The 25,392-nt window shown below is 52.7% G+C and overlaps 12 protein-coding genes across 12 annotated transcripts; 4 read left to right on the top strand and 8 right to left on the bottom strand.

The window, feature by feature from the left end:
* Window positions 1-373: 373 nt before the first annotated feature.
* On the bottom strand, window positions 374-1,713 carry M421DRAFT_416909 (uncharacterized protein). Its single transcript, XM_033591249.1, has 4 exons — window positions 1,553-1,713; window positions 1,157-1,505; window positions 949-1,112; window positions 374-905 (listed from the first exon to the last, which is right to left on the bottom strand). Exons 2-4 carry the CDS (start codon window positions 1,476-1,478, stop codon window positions 405-407), a joined length of 987 nt encoding a protein of 328 aa, XP_033452426.1. The 5' UTR covers window positions 1,479-1,505; window positions 1,553-1,713; the 3' UTR covers window positions 374-404.
* A 2,146-nt stretch (window positions 1,714-3,859) lies between these two features.
* Window positions 3,860-5,725, bottom strand: M421DRAFT_1839 (eukaryotic translation initiation factor 3 subunit D; the record flags this gene model as incomplete). Its single annotated transcript, XM_033587918.1, has 3 exons — window positions 3,860-4,142; window positions 4,196-5,456; window positions 5,518-5,725. 3 exons carry the CDS (start codon window positions 5,723-5,725, stop codon window positions 3,860-3,862), a joined length of 1,752 nt encoding a protein of 583 aa, XP_033452425.1.
* Window positions 5,726-5,885: 160 nt separating this feature from the next.
* Window positions 5,886-7,826, bottom strand: M421DRAFT_416901 (uncharacterized protein). Its single transcript, XM_033591248.1, has 2 exons — window positions 6,991-7,826; window positions 5,886-6,697 (listed from the first exon to the last, which is right to left on the bottom strand). Exons 1-2 carry the CDS (start codon window positions 7,771-7,773, stop codon window positions 5,990-5,992), a joined length of 1,491 nt encoding a protein of 496 aa, XP_033452424.1. The 5' UTR covers window positions 7,774-7,826; the 3' UTR covers window positions 5,886-5,989.
* Window positions 7,827-7,864: 38 nt separating this feature from the next.
* On the bottom strand, window positions 7,865-9,251 carry M421DRAFT_416900 (C-3 sterol dehydrogenase/C-4 decarboxylase family protein). Its single transcript, XM_033591247.1, has 2 exons — window positions 8,727-9,251; window positions 7,865-8,678 (listed from the first exon to the last, which is right to left on the bottom strand). The coding sequence occupies exons 1-2, from the start codon at window positions 9,198-9,200 to the stop codon at window positions 8,040-8,042; spliced, it is 1,113 nt and encodes a 370-aa protein (XP_033452423.1). The 5' UTR covers window positions 9,201-9,251; the 3' UTR covers window positions 7,865-8,039.
* Window positions 9,252-9,289: 38 nt separating this feature from the next.
* Window positions 9,290-11,227, bottom strand: M421DRAFT_416899 (ubiquitin-conjugating enzyme E2Z). The gene is made up of 3 exons (XM_033591246.1): window positions 10,756-11,227; window positions 9,687-10,709; window positions 9,290-9,637 (listed from the first exon to the last, which is right to left on the bottom strand). Exons 1-3 carry the CDS (start codon window positions 11,046-11,048, stop codon window positions 9,625-9,627), a joined length of 1,329 nt encoding a protein of 442 aa, XP_033452422.1. The 5' UTR covers window positions 11,049-11,227; the 3' UTR covers window positions 9,290-9,624.
* A 55-nt stretch (window positions 11,228-11,282) lies between these two features.
* M421DRAFT_285790 (Sybindin-like protein) lies at window positions 11,283-12,222 on the top strand. The gene has a single exon (XM_033588971.1). It carries the CDS (start codon window positions 11,573-11,575, stop codon window positions 12,017-12,019), a length of 447 nt encoding a protein of 148 aa, XP_033452421.1. The 5' UTR covers window positions 11,283-11,572; the 3' UTR covers window positions 12,020-12,222.
* On the bottom strand, window positions 12,055-12,360 carry M421DRAFT_285800 (uncharacterized protein). The gene has a single exon (XM_033588972.1). The coding sequence runs from the start codon at window positions 12,250-12,252 to the stop codon at window positions 12,091-12,093; it is 162 nt and encodes a 53-aa protein (XP_033452420.1). The 5' UTR covers window positions 12,253-12,360; the 3' UTR covers window positions 12,055-12,090.
* Window positions 12,361-12,469: 109 nt separating this feature from the next.
* Window positions 12,470-13,456, bottom strand: M421DRAFT_89522 (uncharacterized protein; the record flags this gene model as incomplete). The annotated part of the gene is made up of 3 exons (XM_033597776.1): window positions 12,470-13,072; window positions 13,124-13,382; window positions 13,431-13,456. The coding sequence occupies 3 exons, from the start codon at window positions 13,454-13,456 to the stop codon at window positions 12,470-12,472; spliced, it is 888 nt and encodes a 295-aa protein (XP_033452419.1).
* A 291-nt stretch (window positions 13,457-13,747) lies between these two features.
* On the top strand, window positions 13,748-14,967 carry M421DRAFT_416897 (uncharacterized protein). The gene is made up of 2 exons (XM_033591245.1): window positions 13,748-14,054; window positions 14,102-14,967. Exons 1-2 carry the CDS (start codon window positions 13,994-13,996, stop codon window positions 14,734-14,736), a joined length of 696 nt encoding a protein of 231 aa, XP_033452418.1. The 5' UTR covers window positions 13,748-13,993; the 3' UTR covers window positions 14,737-14,967.
* Window positions 14,968-15,164: 197 nt separating this feature from the next.
* M421DRAFT_416896 (DHH phosphoesterase) lies at window positions 15,165-17,174 on the bottom strand. Its single transcript, XM_033591244.1, has one exon. The coding sequence runs from the start codon at window positions 16,693-16,695 to the stop codon at window positions 15,316-15,318; it is 1,380 nt and encodes a 459-aa protein (XP_033452417.1). The 5' UTR covers window positions 16,696-17,174; the 3' UTR covers window positions 15,165-15,315.
* A 361-nt stretch (window positions 17,175-17,535) lies between these two features.
* Window positions 17,536-19,606, top strand: M421DRAFT_89519 (uncharacterized protein; the record flags this gene model as incomplete). The annotated part of the gene is made up of 2 exons (XM_033597775.1): window positions 17,536-18,286; window positions 18,336-19,606. 2 exons carry the CDS (start codon window positions 17,536-17,538, stop codon window positions 19,604-19,606), a joined length of 2,022 nt encoding a protein of 673 aa, XP_033452416.1.
* An 877-nt stretch (window positions 19,607-20,483) lies between these two features.
* Window positions 20,484-21,596, top strand: M421DRAFT_54221 (glycosyltransferase family 34 protein; the record flags this gene model as incomplete). The annotated part of the gene is made up of 1 exon (XM_033595201.1): window positions 20,484-21,596. One exon carries the CDS (start codon window positions 20,484-20,486, stop codon window positions 21,594-21,596), a length of 1,113 nt encoding a protein of 370 aa, XP_033452415.1.
* Between the last annotated feature and the right edge of the window lie 3,796 nt (window positions 21,597-25,392).

Raw genomic sequence — 25,392 nt, 5'->3', positions numbered from 1 at the left:
GAGGCTGCGATGAGGTTCAGTAATCTATTGTCATGCTTCGGGCACCTTGATGGCTCGGTTGGCATGACCATCTTGGTACTCGAATGCACGCGACACGCACGCGCCACAAGTCGCATGCCATTCGGTCGCTTTACCTGAGCAGACATGCATCAGAGTTAGGAACTAAGACAAGCCAAGTGGCACTCTAAATTTGCTTCGTAGGGGCTGTCGTGCGAGGGTGATTTGTGCATGTGGGCGCATAAAGTGACCTATTCACACAAGTCGTCAATTTCGGTCGGGCGATATCCTGAGCCGTCGGTTGGAGAAACTGCATTGAGTTCAGCGTAGTTCTTTTGTCGCTCTGGAAACCGCTGCAAATGGGCTGCTGAACAAGACTCGAAGTTGTATTGCTTTGGGCGATTATTTCAAGTCGCACTACTAGGGTTATAGTTGAAGTCCTTCTTGCGGGCTTCTTCTGTCCGCCAGCTCATCGGCGTGTCTATACTTAGGTCGGTCGAGGACTTCTCGTATGTCTTCACACTATCTAATTCGATCGCAGTGGTGATGAACTGTGGGCCTTCATCGGCTGCTGCACTTGAGTTGCGAAATGGGTCGTGAATATCCTCTTGGCTCTCGGTAGTGCGCAAGTGTCTTGACTTTGGCCGAGACCTGTCTTGACTTACCCAGTGGCTGTGGCTTTTTACGGTACCTGTGCCTCGAGTATTTCCGGCCGCTTGTGCCGAGCGCGTCTGATCTGGATAGAAGTTCCAATTGCGAAGACTGAACAAGTGCTGTATGAGGGGGTATGTCAGGGGTAGGTTGGCGCATAGCAAGGCAGTATACGACTCGCGGAGGTACCACAGCACCCAGTCGTTGCCGAACGGGTTCGAGAAAGAGTAGTACTTGTTTAGCACAGCAGCAGTAACCTGAACTTGTAAGCTTGGCTTGGTGCAGTAGGCAAGTACTGACTGTGAAGAGTCCGATCATGAAGACGCCAATCAAGGCCAGCTTGTTCTTCCTCGGCAGGCGGACTTTGAACAGAAGCGGCATCGGAATGCTAAGAATGATGAGGTCCGAGCTGATGTTGAACACAGCATTGGTAATCAGATGATATGTTGCTGCAGAGCATTGCGCTGGGTCTGTCAGCTTGGACCCATGAAGGGAGGCCAGCACTAACTTGAGCTGGTTGGTACTGCCCAGTACTGATTGAAAGGCCTGCACCATACTGCGAAATATAGGATCTCCATAATCACAAATGCGACAGCGACGTAGACCGATGTCGCGACGACCAGCTTCCGCTGTGGTAGGATAGCAGTCATGCGGAAGTACATGATGAGCAAACATGCTTTCACCAGCCAGATGGTGGCGATCTGCATCTGCTCTACAGCCAGAACGTATTTGGATCCGGTCACTCGAGCGCTGATTTCGGCTTGAGAATATTGCGAAACATCATCACTGGGCGGAAGGAGATTGGATGACGTGTTGACAACTGTGGACATGCAGAAGAGCAAGACAGTATCAGTCAGCTGGAAAAGTCAGCAAATGCTATGATGATACAGTCGGATTGTCGCACCATGGCGCAAACGATCAGATAATCATCCCATTGCAGACGTTTCCATGCTCCACGATGGAGACGTCGCGATATCAATCGAACTATCACTACGAACCAGCACACCCCATATAGTATGCCAGCCTTCTCTTGTTGTTAGTCCCGGTGATTGCTGGTTGACAGAGTAACATGCCTCTGGCTGGAGTATTGACATCGTGCACGATGTCTCAGCTCAGGAGCCAAGTGTGTATTGCAACGACAAGTAGAGGTAGTCAAGACGAGTGACAGTCCATGAAAGGATTGGTTGCTTAGTAGGTCCGAATCGAAAATGAGCCGTTGCTGGCTTCGTTGAACAAGACTGATGATTGCTGTAAGGATACACAAATCCAAAAATCTTGGAGACAGGGACGTGACGAGGTGCCGGGACCCACGCAGTCGACCATGAGAAGTGGACAAGGGACCCGCAGTTGGCAGACTTCTGATGGACACTAGGTATAGTGGCGTCTTTGTAGTCGCGGGGGAGCAATCTGCTGATGGCGAACCTCTGGGGTGCACTGTATTCGTTGATAGCAAGCTGACTCGAAAGAATGGCAGCATGATGCCGATATACCCCCGCCAAGCTGAAAGTAAAGCCAGCTACCCTGGCAATCTGTCGTGCCTGCGTAAAGCAAATCAAAATTCTCTCGCCGCTACTTGCGGTATCCTCCTGCACCTACCTATTAGATCGTCCTGGGGCGGCGATCGGGCCTTCCACTCGCGCTTTGGCGCCAGTGAGCCGCGTAGAATAGGCGTATCATGATTAGCGCCATTTCCTAGCCGCGAGCAGCGAGTCCGACGGAAAGATGCAGGACGAGTCGAGGTCGAGATGAAAGGCGGTTGATGTTTCATCCTCGGGAGCAGATGAACTGAAAAAAGGACTGAAAGAAGATCCAAGCCATGGTTAACTCCAGCGCTAGAGTTTCCTGACAGGACATGTAACAGACGGAGACTCCAAACACTTGACAAACGACACGGGACCGTGAACACATGCTCGCGGTACTACGGCGCTCTTCTTCGCCGCCCCGCCGCAAAGCGAGCCGTTCAATACGAAGACGGAGAGTGATATGCTCTGCTCAGGGGCAGCAAGGCCACCTGCATCGAACTCCACCGATGCTGTTGTTGAGAGTGGAGAGAGCGGCAGAGGGCGCACGGATGGCTCATGCAGTACCTAAGCCACATGCCTCAACCATTGAGAATAATTGCTTGTGTGGTCGTGTGTCGTGCGTCGAAACGAGTACATGTGAGATGGACGTCGGCTTCTGGAGAGCTTCTCGGAGACTTGCAAACCGATATATTGGGACAGTGGTGTCTGGCGAATGAAGCAGTGCCGAGCCCAGCAGACCGGATCCGCGATAGGAAGGATGCATCCCCAGACACGCCTGCATCTAACCGAGCAGGCATATCCGAGCAGGGACAACCGTGCGACAGGCGCACGACAAACGCGCAGCTGCAGGAGCATGGACGCATTATTTTGTCAACCACACGCTGAAGCAGGATGCCTTATCTCGAGTCTCGACAACCTCCTCGAGTCAGTTGAACCTGCGACGCCAATACGACCACGGTGCCTTCGATACGGATTGCGTTACGTGGAATTTCCCTCTTGTGCACCCGTGCAACTTCGGTGGCCGCCATATTTGGACGCTACGTGCGGTACGCTCATGATCCGCGAGCTGTAAGGCAGGAGTGCCGACGAGATGTCGCGAGATACTGGCCGACCACCGACAGTCAAGAAAGTATGTAGTGAAGTTTGGTGCTGTACAGCACTTGAAAACGATTTGTCGGTAGGCCAACGGGACGTACCGCTGACAGTGAACGCCGCTGATCAATTGGTGGCGAAGAGAATGAGGTTGTCATTGCGAATTCAGCTGGGCAATTACAGCAACACTTGAAGATCTTCCACTGCGTCTTCCATTGCACGCGCTGAAAGTGGCACCAAGCGTGGCTGCATTAGTTACAGTAGCCACTGCCTTGACCCACTAGAGCGAGACGGTGGCGTCAAAAGCTTCATGCATGGAATGGGGCGTCGCCTGCTTCAAGGTTTTGGAAAATGGGTAGCTCGCCTTGCACTCTGGTCAGCTTGATCGACTACAGCCATGTTGACCGGCAGTCTGGTTGAGGAAATTATGAGATTAGAGGAGGAAGGAACCCTGTCGTCAATGTCGAACTGCACATTTCGTCAATTCGTCGAGAGCGGAGATTGGTGAATGAGGTACCATCAATCATCATGTTTTGTCTGCCGCCAATCATGCGAGCCATTAACATGGTATCATCACGAACTATACACGCACCGCTCTACTCGTCGTCCTCTTCAACCGGGCCAAGATCAGCCTCCTCTTCCTCCTCGAATGTGTGCATGGGCACGCTGTAAAGGCGCAGGACAGCCTTGTTGGGGTCCTTCACGAGCACGTACTTGCCCTCATCCATGCGCAGAACCATGTCGACAATTGTGCGGACAATACCCCATCCGTTGTTGAGGTTGAGCGCCATCTGGGCGGCAAACTCGCGGGGCTTGTTGGTGAGCACGCCGAGGATGACGTGGTCGTTATTGTTCTTGGGGTTGGTGCGGGATACGAAACTGCAGTGAGTTAGCATTTGCATCATGTTGTAAGATGCTCAAAAAGCACATACCCAAGCTTCATAGTGTCAGCCTTGGCAAGGATGGACTGGACGGCCCAGCGAGCAAGCTTGCACGAGTTGTTCTTCATCTCGGTAGCGAGAACAGCACCACGCTGACTGGCCAGCTTTGACCTCCAGTCCAGAGCACCACCGGCGCCCTGGGCCTTGTTGTCGAACTCGTTGAGCGCCTTGATGGTCAGGAACTGGTCCTCGCCGTTGATGTTGTTCTTGACAACGGCGTCGAGCTCGGTTCGGACAATCAGGTGCAGGGGCTCCTCATCCCTCTCGAGCGAGAGATCAAAGCGGCGGTACCTGTATGCCTTGGAAGCAGGAGGATCGCTCTCGACCTCTCCGTTGTAGAAGGGGTGCTCGTGAGCCATGTTGACCTTCTGGGTCTCCGACTCGGAAACGACCTGCAGAGGGAAGACGTTGTTGATGTGGGTGGCCTCAAGCATGAGCGCGCCGGGGCTGTTCATCGAGTCCTTGTTGCCCTCGGAAATCTCAAGCGGCGCATCCGCGGCGTTCTCGTTAACGGTAACCATGTCCAGGCTGGACTGGTCGCGCTTGTCGATGAAGACCTGGTTGCCCCTCTTTGTGAAGACCAGATCCCACGAGTAGACAGACTTGGTGGCGCACATGAGCATGGAGAGGACATTGTCGGTAGCGAAGACGGTCGCCTCGTCCTTCTCGGCCAGCTCCTGCAGGATGGGGTCGCTGGAGGTGGTGACGTTGTAGGCGGCGCGCTCGAGGACGTTGAGTTTGCGCTCCGATGTCTTCGCGCCGGGCTGCTTGTCGTAGCTGCGGTCGTAGTAGTAGAGGAAACCGTAGTTGTCGAGGTCCTCGCCCTCGCCCGTGTCGAGGTCCTCGCCCTCGCCCGTGTCGAGGTTGAGCTTGGCGAGACGCGAGAAGTCAATCTCCTCTTTGACAGCCCAGTCGGGCTTGACCTGGACGGACGGGTCGCGGTTGCGCTGGGGCTTGTCGTCCCTCCATCCGAAGCGGCGTCCGCCACGTCCTCCGCCACGGCCGCCGCGGTTGTCGTAGCCGCCCTGCTGACCACGGCCGCCGACACGCTGGAAGGTGCCGCGCCCGCCGCGCTGTGCCTGTCCTCCTCGCGCGCCGCCGCGACCGCGGAAGACTGTGCCGCCGCCTCTCCCGAATCCGCGAGTGCGGGCTGATGTGCGTGTGTTGTCGACGACGGAGAAGGTGGCCTCCTCCTCGGCGACCTGAATGGCGAAGGGGTTTCCGGCCGCGTTGGCGCCGTATACCTGGGCATCTGATGGTCATGTTAGTCAGCTGTCCCCCGCCCGCGCTCTTCGTCAGCTCTGGACGCCCACCTCTGTAGTTGCGGTTGCTGTACTGCTGGCGACCGCCCCGGTCGCGGTCCTTGCCGTCTGTCCAGTCGGCCATGCGGCCCAGCTTGTCGGCCTTGGAGTACGGCGCAAAGGGCACGCCGTCGAGCATCGTCTCCTCAGAGACCGACGGGCCCCAGCCCTCGGTGGCGGGGAGCGCGGACACGAGGTCCAGAAGTGATGCGGGCGCCATGTTGATTGCTTGAGTGTGGGGTCGGATCGATGTTCGATTTCGACAATATCAAAATTTGGCGAATTTGGCGTGGCGTTAGCGCCGTTCCTGCCCCGCCATCACCCAGCACGCGTTCACCATGTCAGTGTCACTTGGTCAAAGCCACAGAGCTCAAGATGGACGGAAGCGCGCAGAGCCCATCTTGTTAATTCACGAGTGCTTCGTCTTTATCCCGGGGTATTGCTAAACGTGTCCCTCCAAGTCCGTCACATGTATGTGGTATGCTCAGTCAAGAGACTCCTGTGACATCGACCGCCGTACTTCTCTTCCTCTCCTCCCATCGTCGTCACCAAGACCAAGTCCCTCCACCCCCTCTACCCCTTCGTTACCCTCATCATGCTCATCAAGCACCTCTTCACCGACATCGAACCTTTCCAGCAACCCTACATTCCAGCCCTGGAACTTCCTCGCCGTCGCCGGTATTATGTTCTGGCTCTCATACAGACTCTCCTGCAGCTCTTCATACAGTTCCTGCGGAAACTCGACATCCTCAATCGTTGCGCTCTCCGGCTCGCCTGGCTGCAACGGAGCCCATGCCTGTTTCTTGAAGAAGCACTTGACAGCCCTGGTTGGGTCTGTACGGTGCGGGCGTGAGATGGATGAAGAGAACAGGAGATCCGGAGTAAAGACCCAGACAAGTATAGACGGCGTCCACGCAGTTGGCGTGGATGCCATCGCTATTGAGGGAGCTGGCGGAGGGTGGATATGGAATTTGCGGACGCCGACGTTTTCGATCAGGTATAGCAGCCGTGCGGATATCCATTTCTGGACGCTGTGTGTGCTGTATGAGAGTGATGAGGGTGGGCCTGCGGACAGACTGAGGCACCATTTCCACAGCCGCCAACCGTCTGCTGATGCGTCTTGCTTACCAAGGCTCTGGCCGCAGTGCTTGCACAGAACTGCTGTGTCCGGTTGATCTTCATCAAAAGAAACCTAGGCCATGTCAGCACATGTTGAGCTTGAGTATGAGTAACGTGCAAAGATATAGTCTAAACGATCCTGCCAGTCCCAATAGGCTCAGGGTGAAAGACAGTGAAACGTAAGACCGCTCACCCAACAGCGCGGCGACCCATCAACACCAAGGGAAGAGGATAGTCCAGCGCTGAGGGGATCTGTTGAGCAAATCAATATGGGGCGATTGTATCGACGAGAATGCCACGGGTATTGGCGAGTCTGCCTTCTTTGCGCCCAAAAGCGCGACAACAACTGAACAGAAATTTCCTTACCTTTGCACCATCACAGTCTTGCTCTTTGAGAAGGAAGCCTGTGAGATCCACGAAGCCAACGCCCTCTGCTGCTTTAAGACGGTTGCCAGCAGCATACCCCTTCTGCCCGCCAGCCTCATGCGTGTGATCGTGCAAATGATGTTCGTCCGGTTTATGACAATGCCAAAAGTCCATCATCTCCGCCCAGTTCTCATTCGGGAGATCCTTCCACACTCTCACGGCGTCCCTCTCAACCACCACGCCCTCGCAGTTCTTGCACCTAAGCTCAACGCCCTCCTGCTTCCTCAGCGTCACGCCATCCCAAGGCACAATGTTCGCCTTGCGCGACTCAGCCATCAGCCCCAGCATATCGCTGTCCTCCTGCTCTTCCATCTGCAGTCTGAGCGTCAGCTCCTTGCTCGGGGGCTGCGCAGGCAATTCGAGCGCGGCATCGCCCTTGCCCTCGACTTTGATCGGGAGCCGTATAGTCGCGCGATACCCCTCGTGCGACACGGTAATCAGGCTTCCGTCCGCATCGAGTCGTGCCTTGGTTTCTCGCGTGTGGTGGCTCCGCAGGCTCGCAAACAGCGTGATGGTGCGGATGTGCAGCAGCAGCTCTGCATACAGCATGATGTGGGATTCATTTTCCGGCAGGCGCTCGGCGAAGTCGGTCGCATTCTGGTGCAGCTCCGGCGCGCTGATGGACGGCGCGCGTGGCTTGGGGTTCATCAGGATCCTGACTACACTGGGGGCAAGCCCGAGGGCGGAGTATGCTGACTTCGGCAGCGCCGGGTGGTACGACATACTTCATGTTGGTTGGTGATGCTGGGGACGGCCATGGTGTGGTTGCGGGGTTGGGAGAGAGATTGTAGTGGACGGGAGCAAGCGCGTCAAGTTCAGGTACGGTACCGTTGTCTGTGCTTTGATCTGCGTCTAGCTGCGTGCGGAAGACTACCTATCCGTGTCCTTTGCATGCCAGATGATGTTGCGTTCATATCAGAGGGTATATTAGATTACACTATCCATAATGCGATGCGCTGGCCTCAGTCGCAAAGTCCATCGTGTCGTATTTACTGTCCCTTCTTCTGGCCTGCTTTTTCATCCTGCTCGAGGATGTACCTCACTCCCCTCCTCACGCCCTCGTCCAGGCTGACAATTGGCTGGTAGCCAAGCCTGCTCCTTGCCTTCGCAATGCTGTGGTACTTCTTCAGCGTGCTGTACCTGACTTGCGCCCTTGTCAAGTTGGGTGTCTTGCCAATCAGCCACATGGCCCACTCCGAGAAAAAGCCAATCGTGCTGGCGAACCCAGCGTCCAAATGCCATACCGACTTCAGAGGAAGACGGTCACCGGCCTCGTGCCACACTGCGCGCGCAAAGTCCCAAAAGTAGACCGGCTCGCCATTTGTGATGAAGAAAGCCTCGCCGTCAACGCGCTCAGTGTCAATAGGGATAGTTCCCATCTTTTGTGTGGTGAGCAGAGCGAGTACTGCTAAGACGTGTCCGTATGCTACGTTCTCAACGTATGTGAAGTCGAAGAGGTTGTCGTTGTCGCCGACCTGGAACTTGGTCTTTCCATCTTTGAAGGCCTGGACTATCTTAGGAAGAAGCTGTACGTCGCCTTCGCCAAAGATGCCTGCGGGGCGGATGGCGCAGGTGAGGAAGTTCTCGGGCTTGCGGTTCGCTTCGAGGACGTATGTCTCAGCGAAGGCCTGATGCTTGGTCAGTAAAGGTTCAGAGGCTCTTCAATTGGGTCCTACCTTGGTAGTAGTGTAGTACTCTGGCTGAGCATCGCCAGTCACCAACGGCCACTCTTCGTTCGCGTTGACAAGCTCTGTAGTTCCCCCAAAAACGACACTAGCAGAGCTGGTGTAAACAAAAGCCTTGACTCCAGCATCTTGCGACGCCTTCAGCAGGTTCTTGGTACCCTGGACATTGACCTTGTCGTGGACCGCAGGTGGCAGGTTGAAGTGGGGTGATGCTGTATGAATGACGGCATCCGGCTTAGTTCTGGTGAAGAACTCCTGCATCGCTGCGAGGTCGGTGATGTCGCCATCGTGATAGGAGACGGTGCTGCTCGCGTGACGGTTCGAATTGGTGCGCAGGTCGAGCACTGCGATCTGGGTCTGAGGATGGCGTTGGACGATGTAGCTCACAATGTGGCTGCCGAGGAACCCACAGCCACCGACGACAACCACCGTACCAAGGGTCTGAAACTTTGAAGGGGCCGACATGTTGACCGGTGTTCAATTGGAGGTGGTGCAGGGGAATGGGATCTGTTGCGGAGATTCGGTGGAGCGCCTAGCCCCCGCAAGTGCCTCTGACAAGGGTCTTGCATTCGCATCAAAGGTCTTGGACTGCAATACAAAGACCACTTAATATCCTCTGCGTTCCATGTAGCCTTCACATGCAGTGTGGAACAATTAGTTCAATAAGGTCACAAAGGGTAATCCAGCATTTCAAACTATGGCATTGACCAACGCCTATTGTGGTGGTCAAATATACTATGCGCCATTCCGTCACAAGCGCCGAGTATGCAGGTCGCAAGACATTGATGAAGTCAAGCGTGGGTATCAATGTACTGTAAGTGTACGAAAAACTGTCGTTGAGCTGATCGGCCGTGTCGTCATTAGAAACCATAAGTTGTGAGCACTCGTCTTAGAAGCAATTCCTGGTCATGGTCAGCAGAGTAGAGCCTGTCTTGTATGTGGAAGACTCACTCCGCACTGTCCTGAACCGAACGCCTGAGGCGGCGGTTATATAGTTTCTTCTCCTCAGGTGCACCCCAGAACAGCTTGGCAGCTTCAGGATTCACCAACGTTCGGGGGTCATAGGCTGGCGACTCCTCTTCGATAGCACCAATGATAGCCTCGATGTGGGAGCGCATGTCCTGCTTATTTGCTGCATCATAGCACAGAATGCCATCAGGGGAGACGCGGTGGTGGAAGATGGGTGTTTCGAAGCGAACTCGAGGCAGAACGTCAGGCCACCTGGTAGGGCTGATGTAGAGCATGATCCTGAACATGCCGCCATCCAGGTTGGTCATGGGCCGACCGAAGAGAACGAGCTGCCAGATGAACGGGTTCTTGTCGACGAGGTCGAGGTCAAGTGTGACCGAATCGTTCTTCTTGTACTTCTCGACAATCTGCTCGAACTGACGCTGCAGGTTACTGGCAATACTTGTCTCCTTCTGGACAGCTAGCAAGCCTTCTGCAGCCCAGCCCTCCGTCTCTTGGTTCAGCACTGCAAAGATCTTGTTAAGTCGCTCCCTCAGCGCTGTGTACTGGTAGGTTCCTTCCATGGTGTTGCCTGGGCCCTCGAAAGGCATCTTCTCGAAGCGATCGCCATCCTTGTGCTTCTCGGCGGCCTCGTCGATTGTTGCCAGGTACGAGCGGTAGTACCAGAGGAATCGGCGCTTGCACAGGTCCTTGAAAGGCTCAAATGGCGCATCCTCTCGCCCAGACTGGTATTCCTCTTCGGCGTTGTAGACAGTAACGGCGGGCCTCTCTCCACGGATACCCAGGTACTCTTCCAATCGTTCGATGATCGATATGCGCAGTGTCTCGTGTCGAATCTTGTCGATGTATGCTGCTTGGTTCTTCTTGTCATAGTCAGAGTTTGCGTCTTCGAAGCCCGGCTCGTTCTCGTACGGGTTGCCGGACATCAAGCTCTGTATGGAAATGAGGATCGACTCGAGGCCTTGTGCTGATGACCATTCCTCTCCTCGCTCACCGCGCCATGTGCTGCAACGGTTAGTGTACGTCTCCCACATGATAGCCTCGCCCTTACCCAAGGATCGACAGGCACACTTTGCCAGCAGCGTATATGTTTGGGTTGAAGCGTGTTCGGCCTCCGTTTGTGGTTATTGCTAGCACCCCTGGTGCCTTTGTCGGGTACTCCCTGCCAAACTTGACGGTAAACTCGAAGAAGCCGAACTCGTATGGCGTGTCCGGTGGGCCAACGATGAGCGCGCGTACATGGCGTACGTCGACGTCACGCCAGGCAACTGCGAGCGAGAGGTCGGAGCCGTTCTGGATCTCGTGGAGTTCGCGAGTGATTCGGAGGATCGACTGGTTCGCCATGATGGGAGCTTCAGGCTGCGAGCCGCGGGCGAAGCAAGCAGACCGGCCGACTGAGTGCTCGTGGAGAGCAGACGTAGCTCGTACGGTGTTCCCGGGTTGAGTGGAGAAAGGGACGCCGAGACAGAAAGTTCACGGCGTCCAAGGGAGGGTGGGTGAGGCGCCAGTCAAGCTGTCGAGAGTGGGCGACAGTCGAAGCGGAGGTGTTGGGAACCAAATACAAGGCAAGCATGTGGGGCGCGCGTACCGTACTCCGCGCAACCTTGGACATCTATAGCGCGACAGGTCACCGCGCGCAAGTCAGTTTCGCCCGCCATTCACGATACCCACGGTCAAGTCACATGTGAGCGTTCTCGCACCTGTCATCCCGCGGATCAATTCGCACGTCTGGTCCAGCCTTTCGCTTCAACTGGATTCCCAAGACCTCCATTCCATAGCTGCTAATTGCTCGACGACATTCACAATGTACCTGCCCTCCCAAAGCCCACACAGCGAACGCTGACACTCGCAGGGTCGTCTTCGCCCTGATGATAGTATCCAAGTCCGGCGGTCTCATCTACAACCGCGAATTCCACACCGGTCTCTCCAAGCTATCGTCCAACGACTACTTGATCCTTGCGGGCTCCTTCCACGGGATGCACGCCATAACCTCGCAGCTCTCGCCCGCACCCCGCATTCCCCACATCACGCCGCAAAACAACATGCTTGCCCCGTCTCCCTTCCCAAACAGACCCACCGGTATCGAAGTCATGGAGAGCAGCCATTTCAGACTGCAGTGCTTCCAGACGCAGACGGGGACCAAGTTCTTGCTGGTCACAGAGCCGCAGCAGCCCAACGTGGATACCATGGTGAAGAAGGTGTATGAGTTGTATGCCGATTTTGTTATGAAGAACCCGTTCTATACCGTGGAAATGCCGATAAGGTGCGAGAAGTTCGACAGGGGGCTGGATGGGTTCATCAAGGTCAGGGGGTGAGGTAGGATTGAGGTTCGAAGAAGATGCAAGAGACGTAGCGCTGCCACGACAGCTCATCAAGAGAGGCTGCGCTATGAGAGGCACAGCTGAACAGCCATGTGCATGGCGAGCGGTGTGGCATACACAGCCCAAGACAGCAATGGCTTGAACCAAAGGAAGCCAATCGTCAGCCGAAGAAGCACATTAGGGCCACTGGAACCCAGAGGCGTTCGAGAGGGTTCAGTTGGAGGCATACTGGTCTTGTACAGACATGGCTGGAAGCAGACCCCCTTCTGAAACACACACGATATGTACAGTGTGGTGATTATCGTAATCTCATTCAGCCACGAAAGCTGCTATGGTGTGCGCCAACTAGTCTATGAAGTCGACGCCGTGGATGCTTGTTTGATGCGGATTTTTGAGCCTAGATGTATCCGCCCGTGGATGCTATACATCTGTGTAGCATGCATCTCATGCTGTGTCCATCTTATCGTCGTCGTCCTTCTTCTTGTTTTTGCTGCCGCTTCCCTCACTCTGGTCGCCCAGCAGAGGCTGCTTTTCGTCGCCCTCTGCGATGCCCTCGAGCTCTGTTTTGCCTTCGGCTGCCTCCTTTGCCTTCTTGTCCTTCTCTTGCCGTGCCTTCTCTTCCTCGAAACTCATCCTCAGCGCCAACGCCAGCTCCGGGTCGACTGATGGGTCAACGCCAAACTCAAAGTCGTTGCCGCCTGAACCACCAGCATCGCCACCAGACGATCCTGCGCCTGCGCCGCCGGAGCTACCGTCTCCTCCAAGGATAGGCGTTGTGACGAGCGCGTCGCTAAGAAGGTTGCCGCTCGGTTGCACCTCCGCAAGGTGAGAGCCCTCGGCGCTCTGCGAGTTCTCGTTGAATGCGCGAAGCTTCTTCAGGGTCTCATCGCTGAGCTCGCCGAATGCGACAACGTCGATGCTGATGTTTGTCTTCTTCATCTTCTTCGCCAGCTTTACCAGGTTCTTTTCATCCTCCTCAACGGGGCTGCAGTTGAAGATGATTATCCGCTGCTTCTGCGACTTGTTCTGCCTGTGCTTGAGCGCCAACTGTTCACCCTGTTAGCGTTTGTCCGGACACGAAGTGCAGATCTGACGTACTGCCGCAACATTGATTCCAGTGATAAAGTGCGAGCTACCCTTTATCTTTGTCCTGTGCAGACCATCCAGGACCTTGCCGATATCTGTGGTGAGGGTTGTGAGGATCTCAGGTGTGCTGCCGCCCATGCTCATAAGACCGACTGATGACTCCGGGTTCGCATTCGTTTTCGAGGAGAAGATGAGGTTCACAGCGTCGGACTGTGCTTCCCATCGTGAGGGAACGTAGTCGCCGTTTCGGCTGGCTTCGCTGTTGTCCACACTACGATAGTCAGTATTGGCATATCAAGAAGAGCATAGGAATACCCACACGATCATAGTAGCTTCTAACACCATCTTGACGGTTGTGTGCGGCTGTCTGTTTGGTGGAGCGGCAAGGCGGGCGATGTTGATGATGAGCTCAAGGCGGCGTGTCGGAGGTAGCTGGAGCGCCGCTGCGCTAGATGACGCGGGAACTAGCCGGGCACGTGAGGGCGCGGTTGTCTGGTGAAACCACACTCAGCCCGAGCGATACAAGGTAGATTTGGACTACAATGTCTAAGCTCAGGTCGCAAGCTTAGGAGCTAATGTGTAGTACACGCTTGTAGTGCGCGTTTGATTCTGGCTATCGCGACGTCGCGGCGCACCTGTTTGCTGGGGGTACCGGTAAGCTAGCGCCAGCTTTAAGGCTCTCCGCCTTCCATCGTTCCTCCCCTCAACACCACACTTTGGACAAATATCAGAAGCAGCGACCACACTCGACACCGCTCTCACACACGCAAATACCGCGCTGAACGCCTCGCAAACGCTCCGAGACCCCCGCCAGAGCCCAATTGCTCTCTGCAACAGCCACAACTCCTCTGTTTACGCGTTGTTTACACTACTTCATTCACCATGGTTGCGCCCATCACAGAAGAGGCGAAGGCCGCCATGCTTGCCAACTTTGAACTTGAGTGTAAGTCGCCTTTCCATGCAATGTAACGCTCTTCTGACAGTCCTCAGTCAACGCACGCAAGGAAAAGCTGCGCGCCATGTGCGAAGCCCAGTGCGCCAGTCTGCGGTCGCGTCTCGAGCGACGCGTGAATCGCGTACCAGCCACGAAACGCCATATGCCACTCATCGAACTCCTCGCGCCGCCACCACCACCAGCCGCGAAACCCGCGCCTGCACCAACAAAGGCCGCAACTACCAAGAAGGCACCTACGAAGAAGGCCGCACCTGCTTCCGTACCCGTACATGCTCTTGCACCTCCAGCAAAGATTCGAGCTGCTGCGGCCACCACCACCGCTTCTCGACCAACGACCGTCAAGGCCGCACCTGCACCCAAACCAACAACCAAGTCTAGACACGCACCCTCGAAATCCGTCCCGACTACTTCCACGCGCGGAAAGAAGCGCAGCAGCGATGAAGCCACCAGTGAGGACAAGGAGAATGTTTCCATCGATCTCGCAGTTCCCAAGAAGAGAGTCCGAGCTGCAACTACAGTCTCAAAACAACCTGTAGTTCCCAAACCAGCAGCACCAGCCGCCAGATCAACCCGCGCAGCATCTCGGAAGACTGCACCCGCAGAAGTGCTGTCGCCAAAGAACAATAATACTCGCGCGAAGCCATCAACTCGCAGCGTCCGACCACGATAGATTTACTGACATTGACGGCTAGGGTTATTCAGGGAGTTTTGGGATGTTTGTTCGCTAGATACCCAGGTTGTGATGCATACGCGGCGTTTTGGGACGGGTTTTTGTAAATCCCTTCATGTATTGTAGTCTTCAAGCTGCTCTCCACCAGGCTTGAGAACCGTTTGGTTGAGCTTACTCGCAATGGCTTGCTCCTAAAGATAATCTCGCCTTGGTGGAGTAGGTAATGCAACAGCGACTACTTCACGATACTTGATGCGTTGAATACCTCCAAAGTAATGCTTCGATCATTCAAACTTGAGAAATCAACATTCCAATCGCGCACCATGGCGCTGAGAGTGAGTATGCTGACTGCCTCCTGGAACATATTTGGTATTTGCAGGAACGATCATGCCCCAACAATCAAGGGCGAGAGAAGTCCTTGTAGACTTCCGCGGTCAGATTGGACATGCCACGAGCGTCGAAGAACAAAGAGTGTCATTTCATATAGGGCTCAAGTAGTAACGTCTCTGAAGACCTCCAGGGTCAGAGATCAATTCCACAGCATATGTGCACGCCTCTCAGGGAAACGCAGCCCCCCATCTATAGCTCCATAGTCACTTTATCCCATCCTAGCACAGCCTCCTCAACGATCGGCCGAAACACCTTTCTCCCAGCACTACTTGTGTGCGTCCAAACCATCTGCCGCGGACCCAGCTCACCCGCACGATGCCACGGTTCCAGCTCAATACCCTGGTCATTGTTCTCCAGCGCATCCTTTACAACCTCAAAGAGCGCATCGGCCTGCTCCTGATCGACCCTGACGTCATCGCGAACTGTCAGCACGACCTCGCGAATCTTCTCCTTCTTGCCGTGCTTGTCTTTAATCTTGTACTTGTTGAGGCAAATACTGATATCGACGCCCGCCTCCGCGGTCCACGCAGCGTGCACAGCGAACCAGTCGAATAGTTCCGCGAAATCGGTTTTCTTGATTTGGTCGTCCATGCTGTACGGGATTGACGCAAAGCCGAGCGAGACTGTGGGCGTGCGCGGCGAGGGAGTGTCGATCAGGTCGCCCTTCCAGTCGCGGCGCAGCAGGTCGCGGAGATTGAGGTGCGAGATGTCTTTTTGGGCCGATTTCAGCTCGCCGTTCAGGTCAGCCATGACTCTTGAGAGCTTCTCGTCTCTCCAGTTGCTGCGTGCGAGGACGCGCTGGGCGACGGACTTGTCCTCGTCGGTCGTTTTGTCGCTGGTCAGACCGCCGGAGTCGATGGCGATGGCCGAGAGGATGAGCTCGAGGAACTCGTGGTTGAGATGATATTCCTGGGGCAGCTTTTCAAGCGCGTTGAGCAGTTCGCGGGCGACGATGGTGGTGCAAGATGCGACCTTTTCGAAGATGCGGGGGGAAGCTTCAGGCGCAGTGCCGCGGTCCTTGTGGTGGTCGAAAATACTGATAATGTTTGCCTCTCGCCATTTGCGCAGAGGCTCGCCGTGGTCGACGAGAATAATGCCCTTGAGCTTCTGGGACAGCGTTTCTGGGTCTTCGGGCACTTCGTCGGAAGTGAGCAGGTCTTCGTGCCCGACTGTCATCTGCGAATTGTCAAGCGCGAGCTTGTTCTCTGGTCGGAGGTCTAGAGCGTGTGAGGGAGTCTGCAGGAGTGCAATAGCCTTGACCGGATGGGTGTCGTTCTCGGTGGAGTGGTCCAGATGGTAGGCCCAGGTGATGGCAGCTGTCATGGAGTCCAAATCTCCACCTTCGTTGCCCATGACAATGGTCCATTCTCCGGCCTTTCCAGCCTGCCAGTCCTGCAAGAATGACTTCTTTGTCGCGCGGCTCCATTCGCTAAAGTGACCGACGCCGATGTGCTTGGGGGGAGTCTTGAGGACTTCCTGCGATTGCGCGCGCAATTGATCGCGCAACAGGGGCATGGCAGCTACGTGGCTGCCTGCCAGAAAGACGAGTAGTGCGAGAGACCACTTCATGACACAGGTTGTAGGGTAAGAATATCGAAGGCGCAGGGAGCGCAGGCGCATTCGAGCATTGAAGTTATCCTCAGCACTCAGCGCTGGCCACTGACGTAAGAGCCAAGCTCGCTAGGGCTGGCCATCAAGGTCCTGAAACACAAGATATTGCGCTGTCTGAACGCCCAGCCTGCGAAGCTTGAACCCTGCGTCGTGCGTTGCTCGAAAGTTGTGATTTGATGTTCGCTGGTCGGCATAGAAGTGTCGGTCCTTACCAGCTACTGAGTAATAGCTAAGGGCTTCGCAAGAATCCCCCATTCGTTCACTCGTTTGGACAAGTATTCGGATACGGATACGACGCAAATCCGAGAGTTCGCTCCTTCAGTAAGCAGCTCAAGTGCATAGGTTGGGGCTGACGCGATAGGGCGTCGCATGCATCCTCCAGAGCCGGGGTCTGAGCAGATCACTGCAAAGCTCGGCCCTGTGCATGTGCGCAAATGGAGATATGACGTGGGTGCGCGAAGATTTGGTATCAGCTGGGAACAATGACAAAAACAACAACAACACCATTGCTTTATCATCAGTCGCCGCACACTTCAGACCCTTCTTTGGCCCCTCTTGAACTCTGCTGCCCTCTTGCCGTTTGACGCAAGCTGATAGTTGACAAAGACGGGAGCACGGCTGACTAGACAGCGAGCTAGAAAGCAGCCCGGTCGCAGCCGGAACGTGCTTAGGAAGCGGAGCGCATACATCATCCCGCGCGCCCAAAGCTCAGCGCCGTCAATTTCGCCAAAGCATCGATTTTCAAAGGGAGCGTGTCTCAAACAACACCATTCTGTGGTGTTTGTTCAGTAAGAAACGATGGCCGACCAACCCCCTGACGATGGGCAGCCGCTGGTATCCTCAACAACCTCCACAACAGCCACATCCGGTCCACACACGACCACAACAACAAGCTACTCTGGAGGACATGGGGCATCCATCACGCACCACGGGCCGATTTCTACGACCATCACGCACCCCACGATAACCACCACCACTCAGATGCCCCGGTCGCCAGATCGGGCACCCCACTCGCAGACTCACATATCACACGAACCACAAACCCATCAATATGAGCCTCCAACTTCCTCGCAGCAGCCTCAAGCGCCGGCGCCCACGGCTGCGCCGGTCGCTCGAACGCGGGACAGCTCCATCCGCATAAGACGTCCCTCAGGACAAGATGTCCCATTGGCACAGCCAGCGCCGGCCACACATCCTTTGCAGACCATACCACAGGCTCAGCCAACATCCGACAACAGCTGGCAAGGACAGGGTAACCGTAGGAGGAGTAGCTCTGAACCCCAGCGCCCGTCTGTAGCGATGCTAGAAGCCGAGCATGATTTGAGGCGCCATCCCTCAGCCATTCCACCGCACTTGCAGCCGGTGTATGAGGATGCGTCACGCGCTGAGACCAACACTGGCGCAGGTCCGCCGCCCGCGAGAGGTAACAGCAAGAGGAAGAGACCGGGCATGAACAGAATGAGCTCGGCCATCAATCTGCGTCGCAGAGACCATCAGCATCTGGATCACGACATCGACAATGACATGGTTGACATGCTCGATGTCATTGGTATGCGTACCTGCAATCCTTCAAAGAGCCCTTGCTGACACATGCCAAGATCCTGAAGTATCAGCTCTGACAACCCTGAATAACGTTCAGAACTCGTTGTTCTTGCCTAACTTGCCTTGGCTTTACAACCGCCAACCAACTTACGACCTTATGCAATCTCCATCGGACTCCTCAGATGAAGAGATGGGTACAAGGCCGGCGAGTCGCAATGACGATCTTACCCAAATGACCCAGCCAGGCGAGCAAGAGCAAGCATCGCGTGGGCAGCTCCATCGAACTGACACCCTCGATTCTACCCTCTCAACGCTTGAAGAAGGACCAGGCCACCATTTCGCTGTCCTTCCACACGGAACATCACTTCCAGGTTGGACCCAGGAAGAGAAGGATGCTCTGGACGACCACGTGCGGCATCTACTGCATTCACGACGAGCAAAGTTCAAGCGCAGTATGCGCGGATTTGCACGCTACTGCCGCAACCCTCTTGGCCTTCTCGTCACCGTATACTTCTTCCTAATTACCTTCTGGGGAGCTGCTTGGGTGCTCTTCCTCATTGGCTGGATTTCTGTTGCTGGTCGACAGGCATACTTCGTCGAGATCTGCGATCAGATCCTGACTGCTCTATTCTGCGTTGTCGGTATCACCATGTTCCCTTTCCGGCTTTACGATACCTATCACATGGCTTTCGTCGCCAAATATGCCCATAAGACCTGGCGTGTGCGCAAGGAGCGTGGACTGAAGAAATTGAAGGACCATAACGAGCTGCCCGTTATGCCCCCTCAGTCGACCCCTTATGACACTGCCGAAGAGATCGAGGAGGAGGTACAGATCGAGGCGCCCGTTTTAAATGATGAAGAGCAGAAGAAGCTGGAGCATCATCAGGGTAAGCTGGCGAAGTCACATACTTTCTACCGCCCACACGAGACCTACACCCACCACGCTTTCTCTATTCGCTTGCTCATAACTATCATCGTTTTGCTCGATTGCCATTCCATGTTTCAAATCGCTCTCGGTGGCACAACTTGGGGCATCTACTACAAGGTTCGACCCAAAGCCCTCACGGCCGTCATTCTTGCTTGCAGTTTGACTTGTAACATCGTTTCCGGTATCATCATTGGCATCGGCGACAAGCGCAGCCGCAAGACACTCGTTGTAGAGCAAATGATGCGACAGGGTCTTACAGAAGAGGCTCTGAAGAAGCTGAGGAAAGAGCGTGGACTCAAGGCTAGAGGTCTGCCCACGAAAGCGAAGAAGAAGCAGATGCAAAATGAGATTGGCGAGAAGAAGAAGAACCCTCTGGACACCATTCTGCACCGAGGGTAGAGTACTCGTCGCAACATCCTTATTATACTATAGTAGTAATATTGACGTTGACCACTGTCGAGAATCAGTGTCTCAACCACCATTTGCCGATCGAAACGTGTGGCTGGGCAGCCCATATTCTCAGTAACTGTGAGGCTCAACATGCGGCTCTTTCGGGTCGGAAATGATCTACAGCATTACGAACGCCATTGTTGCATTCCTCGATAGTCAAGCGCTAGAGCAAGCACTCTTACGGTGCCTGCATGACGCGATTTGCGGACGTTGCCAAGGCCAAGTACAACCCAAGACCTCTCGATTCTCCCCAGGCAGTGACTTATACTACTCTGTGGATTTACACATAACCTTTTACACGATTCCGATGACTCTGCTCCAAATAGTCTGTTCGACAGGGAATGATAGAGTGGATAATGAGTTTGGGCAAATCAAATTTTAGCGGAGACCGACATCGCAATGCCCATTATTTGACGCCACGGTGAGAAGTCCAATGTGCTATGTGCACTCGGCTCTACCACAGCCGATAGAAAGCCGCGGCCATCACCTTGGCGCAGGCATACTCTAGCGGTCGTAGTCGAACTATTCCAAGTCACAGCTGAAGACTTGTCCGATGCCGAGCTGTGCACAAGAGTTTCTGACCTTAGCCAAGCACGGCAAGCCAATTCAGACGCGTACTCTCCCTGTGAATAATGCTCTCACTGACGATATCACACTGCGGTTAAGAAACAGCCCACAGCCTTGTCTAAAAGGCCACACAAGAACCTCATGTCTTTGCCCCAAGCTACGCGTCGAAATGTTCCTCTCTCCTTTGTCATCTCCTGCATTTTCTCCTCGCTTACAGAAGATAATATCTGTACCATCTAGTATCCTTCGACCAACACGGATGAAGATCTTTACCGGGACCATCATCTTAGTATTCATCCTTCAAATCCTCGTTCTTGCACGGTCTTCATTACCGCCGACAGAGCGCTTGCATTCCATCTCCAACTCTTTGTCCGTTCCATTCGCACGGCCACGCCCCCTACCTATCCCTCAGTTCAACTGCTACGGCAGTACACAATGCATTCCGCCAGTCTCACCAGGCCTCCTTAAGAAGTCGGTAGAGAAGCACGCCACTTGCGCAAAATACTCACGATTTCCTGCTCCTCGCACCCGGATAGCGATGGTGACCGCACACTTCGGTGGCCTACAAGGAAACAAGCACTACACCAAAGCCTTCAGCACCCATCTCGAACACGCCCTCGTGCACGGTACCGAGGTGCACGTCTTATGCGATAAGATGATCGACGATCTTTGGAATAAACCCGCGTTCATTCTAGACCTGCTCTTGCGAGAAATGATCAAACCTGAGAGCAAGCGTTTCGAATGGCTTGTCTGGGTGGACCGCGACACGCTAATTCTCGATCAATGTCGACCCGTAACATCGTTCCTACCATCCTCCATATCAGAAACAGCTGTAGCGAAATGGTGGCGCCGCAACAAACAGGGAAAAAGCGAAGAGCCCAACAAAGCCTCTCCGGAAGTCAATCTTCTGGCGACAGATGACATGAACGGTCTCAACAATGGCATTTTCCTCTTACGGGTCTCACCTTGGGCCGTCGAAGTGTTCACGGCGATCCTTGCCTACCGGCACTACAACCCCAAAGTCGAGCTCAAATTTACAGAGCAGTCGGCCATGGAGCTAGTGCTCAAGGATGATCGATTCAAAGATAAGGTACAATTCGTACCTCAACACTGGTTCAATGCGTATTCGCACGGCGGTCCGGAAGAGTTTATATCGAGGAATGACACAAAGGAGGCGGGCATGGAAGAGGTGCATGCAAGGAGAGGAGATTGGTTGATACATTTTGCAGGCAACTCGCATAAGGATGAGGCATTAAATGGGTGGGCGGATATGCTTGAGGATATGGAGGATGTGTGGGAGACGGACAGGGTGCAGAGGAATATTGATGGTGAGGCGAGGCAATTCTGGCAGGAGAAAGGATTTAGGCCGTAATGCGTGCTCTCGAAGATCGAGTATAGCGCCGCAGATTCGTATGTACTAAATTAGCATCGCAGTGAATGCATGTTCAGCGCAAGGAGTAAATTCGATTGTGGGTGAGAAAGTGGCGCTCGAGACATGAGGCTAAAGCTGCTACCGTGTTTCACCGCCCCGTGCACGGCCCGGACCTGTGCACGAAGATCATCCTGCTCAACACCACTAAAATGAAGCTGTAGAGCCACACACAAAAGCAATTGTTATGAGATTTTTTGGTGGAGTGTTCTAGACACCTATTAGAGCACATCTATTGAACACCTCTTGCTGCTTGCATGGCCGAGTGGGCGGAGCCCGGTCCTAACAATTACGTGATATGCTAAGGAAAAGTGGCCGGCTTGGTGGATTGGCTGGTTTGGTGGTGGAATATGTTAGGTGTTAAGAATCTATCCTGGTGTTCTCTTAGATAGCACTTAACGTACATGTATAACGAGTCAGACAGCGGACGAGTCAGACACTTTTGCCAAGCCCCCACCAAACTACCCTTCACACAATTATGCCTCCTTAACAACACCAGTTAGACGCGTTAAAGGAAGCTTAGATACAGCTTGCGCTCCAGGCTCTTAAACAAGACGCAACTCTATCCCTGCAATGCGCTGCTGCTATCTACATAGTTCCTTAAAGCACACTAAGCGACCAACGCACTAGATAACCTTCACAAGCTAATTCTATAGCTAACTTGCAGAAGCTAGAAAACAATAAGGAGAAGGTAATTATTAACTATGTTCTTAAGCTAGTTGCGCAAGGCTTTCCCCCTTAGCTCTTAGATGTGGCCACTATAGCTAATTCTTTGCGCGCTAAGCGTAATCTAGGCCCTATTAGCACAAGGTGGCCTAGTACATTTATTAGGCGGCACTTAGAGCTTATAGTTAAGTTTAATTGCAAGTATGTAAAGTTAACGTTATAAGACTTTGTTCTTATAATCTTTCTCTAGCGTATTTCCTTCTAAGGTATAGCGCTAAAGTTACCTAAGCACTGTTGTTATAATCTACTAAAAGAGAGGATGAGAATAGTGTGCTTACTAAGCCTGCTTCTCCTCTCCTTTTTAAGATATGTTGTTCTCTATTTTTAGTAACTAGAGAATGTTCTAGATACTCTGCTTACAAATAGAGTAGCCTACTTTGTAGATACTAACATGTACAATTATGCATGCACCTACGTTATCTTGCTTATGTATCTAATAATGCTAAGCATAGATTACTAAGTAGACTTATCTAGAGGTATCTAGAAGATTCTGCTTAGAAATAAAGACAGAGGAGAGGAAGCGTAAATACCTCTGCCTCTCCCCCTCTGTTCGCTCTGTACCTAGCCTAGGAATCTCTACCTAGTATCTAATATAATAACTTGTCTATTATATTACATAATCCTACCTTACCTCTATTAGGCTATACGCTTCCTATTTAGACAAAGCTAGTCTACATTTGTCTAGGTCCTTCTAGACTAGGAAGAAAGTAGTCTAGTCCTTCCCCTACTTTCTTTACATAGATAGCTATTGTCTACTCCTAATTGCCCTGTTAAACTGCCTTTAGACATCCTTAACACTCTATGCCTGTAACATATTTGTAACAACGCGCTGCGAACAATGACCCAATACCATTAGAGTACGGTCTAGCGACTTATGACCATGGCCCTTGTCACATAGCATAAGGTTGCATTAAACTGCCTCTAAATCCTTATATAACAGGAGCAAGGAACTATAGTATTATAGAGTAGTTTTTCTATATCCTTTTGTACAAGACCTATAACGTAGATTATCACCGAGCCGGCCATATCACCGAACCGGCCACTTTCTCTTGGCACAACCACCTTTTACCCTAACACAACATGCCTTAACAATAACAACTTCAGAATACTACTAGAGAAGGCAGAGTTATCCTTGCTATCTAGGCCTTCTATGCTAGCTAATTTCGCAGTATCTGCAGCGCTGCTAGAGCGTTGAACGTACCTTATTAGCAGGTCTCTAATTGCCTTTGCAATATCACGTTTTAACTAGACGTATGTGCTAATTGCTAGAAACTTACTATACTAGAGGAGCAGACAATTGTCTAGTATATACTTAACCTTAATTCGCGAGGATTTGCGCCCTAGCTATGTGAGGTGGCAGATATAGCTAATAAGATACTTAGTGTGCGTGGTGAAGAGCCTGTTAGCAAACTATAGGCTAGCAGGCTTGTGACGCGTTCAGACAAGCTTAAAATGGCCTTTAATTAAGCTAAGGATAGACAGAGGATACTATAGGAAGATCCTAAGATAATTAGCGTGTAGTTTAAGCTAGTAGAGGATACTTAAGTTAAGTATAGCATTTACAACAATAACATGCACAACTTTAATAAAACTAGGTTCTAGATAGGCGTTGCTTTGTCTTTAAAGGTTGTAACAGGCTTAGAGAGACGTGCTTGGCCAGAGCTTGTTCAGCCAGGTGATCGCGAGTGGGTTACCGTTATCCAGAGCATCTGCGCCGCTGGGTATGCAACCCCACCTTTCATCATCTACAAAGGACGCGTCCACATCTCTGCCTAGTATGAGGAGACAGATATACCCTACAATTAGAAGCTCTTAGTCTCTAAGAATAGTTAGACAAATAACACGCTTAGCCTTAAGTGGTTAAAGCACTTTAACACGCATATAAAGACGTGTTAGGTAGGAGTGTATAGGTTACTTATCTTAGATAGCTATAAGAGCTATCTTAACTAGGAGTTTAAGGACTATTACCTAGAGAACTAAATCCTTACTCTCTACATACTACCTTACTTGTTATATATCCTCTAGCTACTTAATGTAGTCTATTTCTTGCTGTTAAAGTGCAAGTACTCCTAATATATTTAAGACTTAGCATACTAACACATCTTCTATATTAATAAGGAAGGCTTCCTACTAGCCTTTAGGGACGTGTTCCTTAATATATTTACAAAGGTTAACTACTAAAAGGCCTTTAAGGTATTAGGGCTTGTTCCTACTAATACGTAGGTAGTGTTAGATTGCCTTAAAGTGCAGCTACATACCCTACTAGCAGTACCTCTACCTAAAACACTGTAGTAATCTAAGATACTAAGTAATACACACAAGTTTAGGTCTTAATCTAAGCTTATAAGCAACTCCTTCTAATAATTACTAAGTGTAGCGTAAGAGGGGTTCTTAAAGCTTGTAAAAGGGGCTGAAGAGATGCTGCACAAAAACGTCCTTATTAAGGCCCGCGTGCGAGAGCTTGAAGAGCAATTAGCAGTAATAACTAAGAGAAAATTGCGTAAGAGAAAGCAGATTCAGCATGGTGGCACACTTGAGTATGGCCCAGCAGCATTGCAGGTAGCTGCTGAGGCGTGTGTAGCAGCTCAGCCATCTAAGAAGACTTAGGGTGGAGGTAGTCAACTAGGAGCTTAGTCAACTGTTCAGCGCTGTGGGAACTGCAGCAAAACTAGACACAACGCACAAACGTGCTAGGAGGGTGCAGAAACATCTTCTAAATCTAATATAAGCACGCAGTATACTAGGTCACTATTTAATAGCAAGTAGTTGTAGTTGCAGTAACTTGTGTTAGTTGTGCCAAGAGAAAATGGCCGGTTTGGTGATATGGCCGGCTCGGTGATAATCTACGTTAGGTATAGATAATATATCCTAGTGTTCTTATCATCCTAGCACTCCTATATGCCTTGTAGCGGACTCACACCTATTCTGGATGTCTCTCTTCTTGCCTGCGTCGTTAGACCATTAATATCTAGCCTATTATAAACCTAGTCTTGTTAAAGTTATATATGTCTTT

This window comes from Didymella exigua (assembly GCF_010094145.1).
Source record: "Didymella exigua CBS 183.55 unplaced genomic scaffold M421scaffold_4, whole genome shotgun sequence".
Lineage (NCBI taxonomy): Eukaryota > Fungi > Ascomycota > Dothideomycetes > Pleosporales > Didymellaceae > Didymella > Didymella exigua.
The sequence above is the reverse complement of the archived record's forward strand: the minus strand, read 5'-3'. Positions and strand labels throughout refer to the sequence as shown.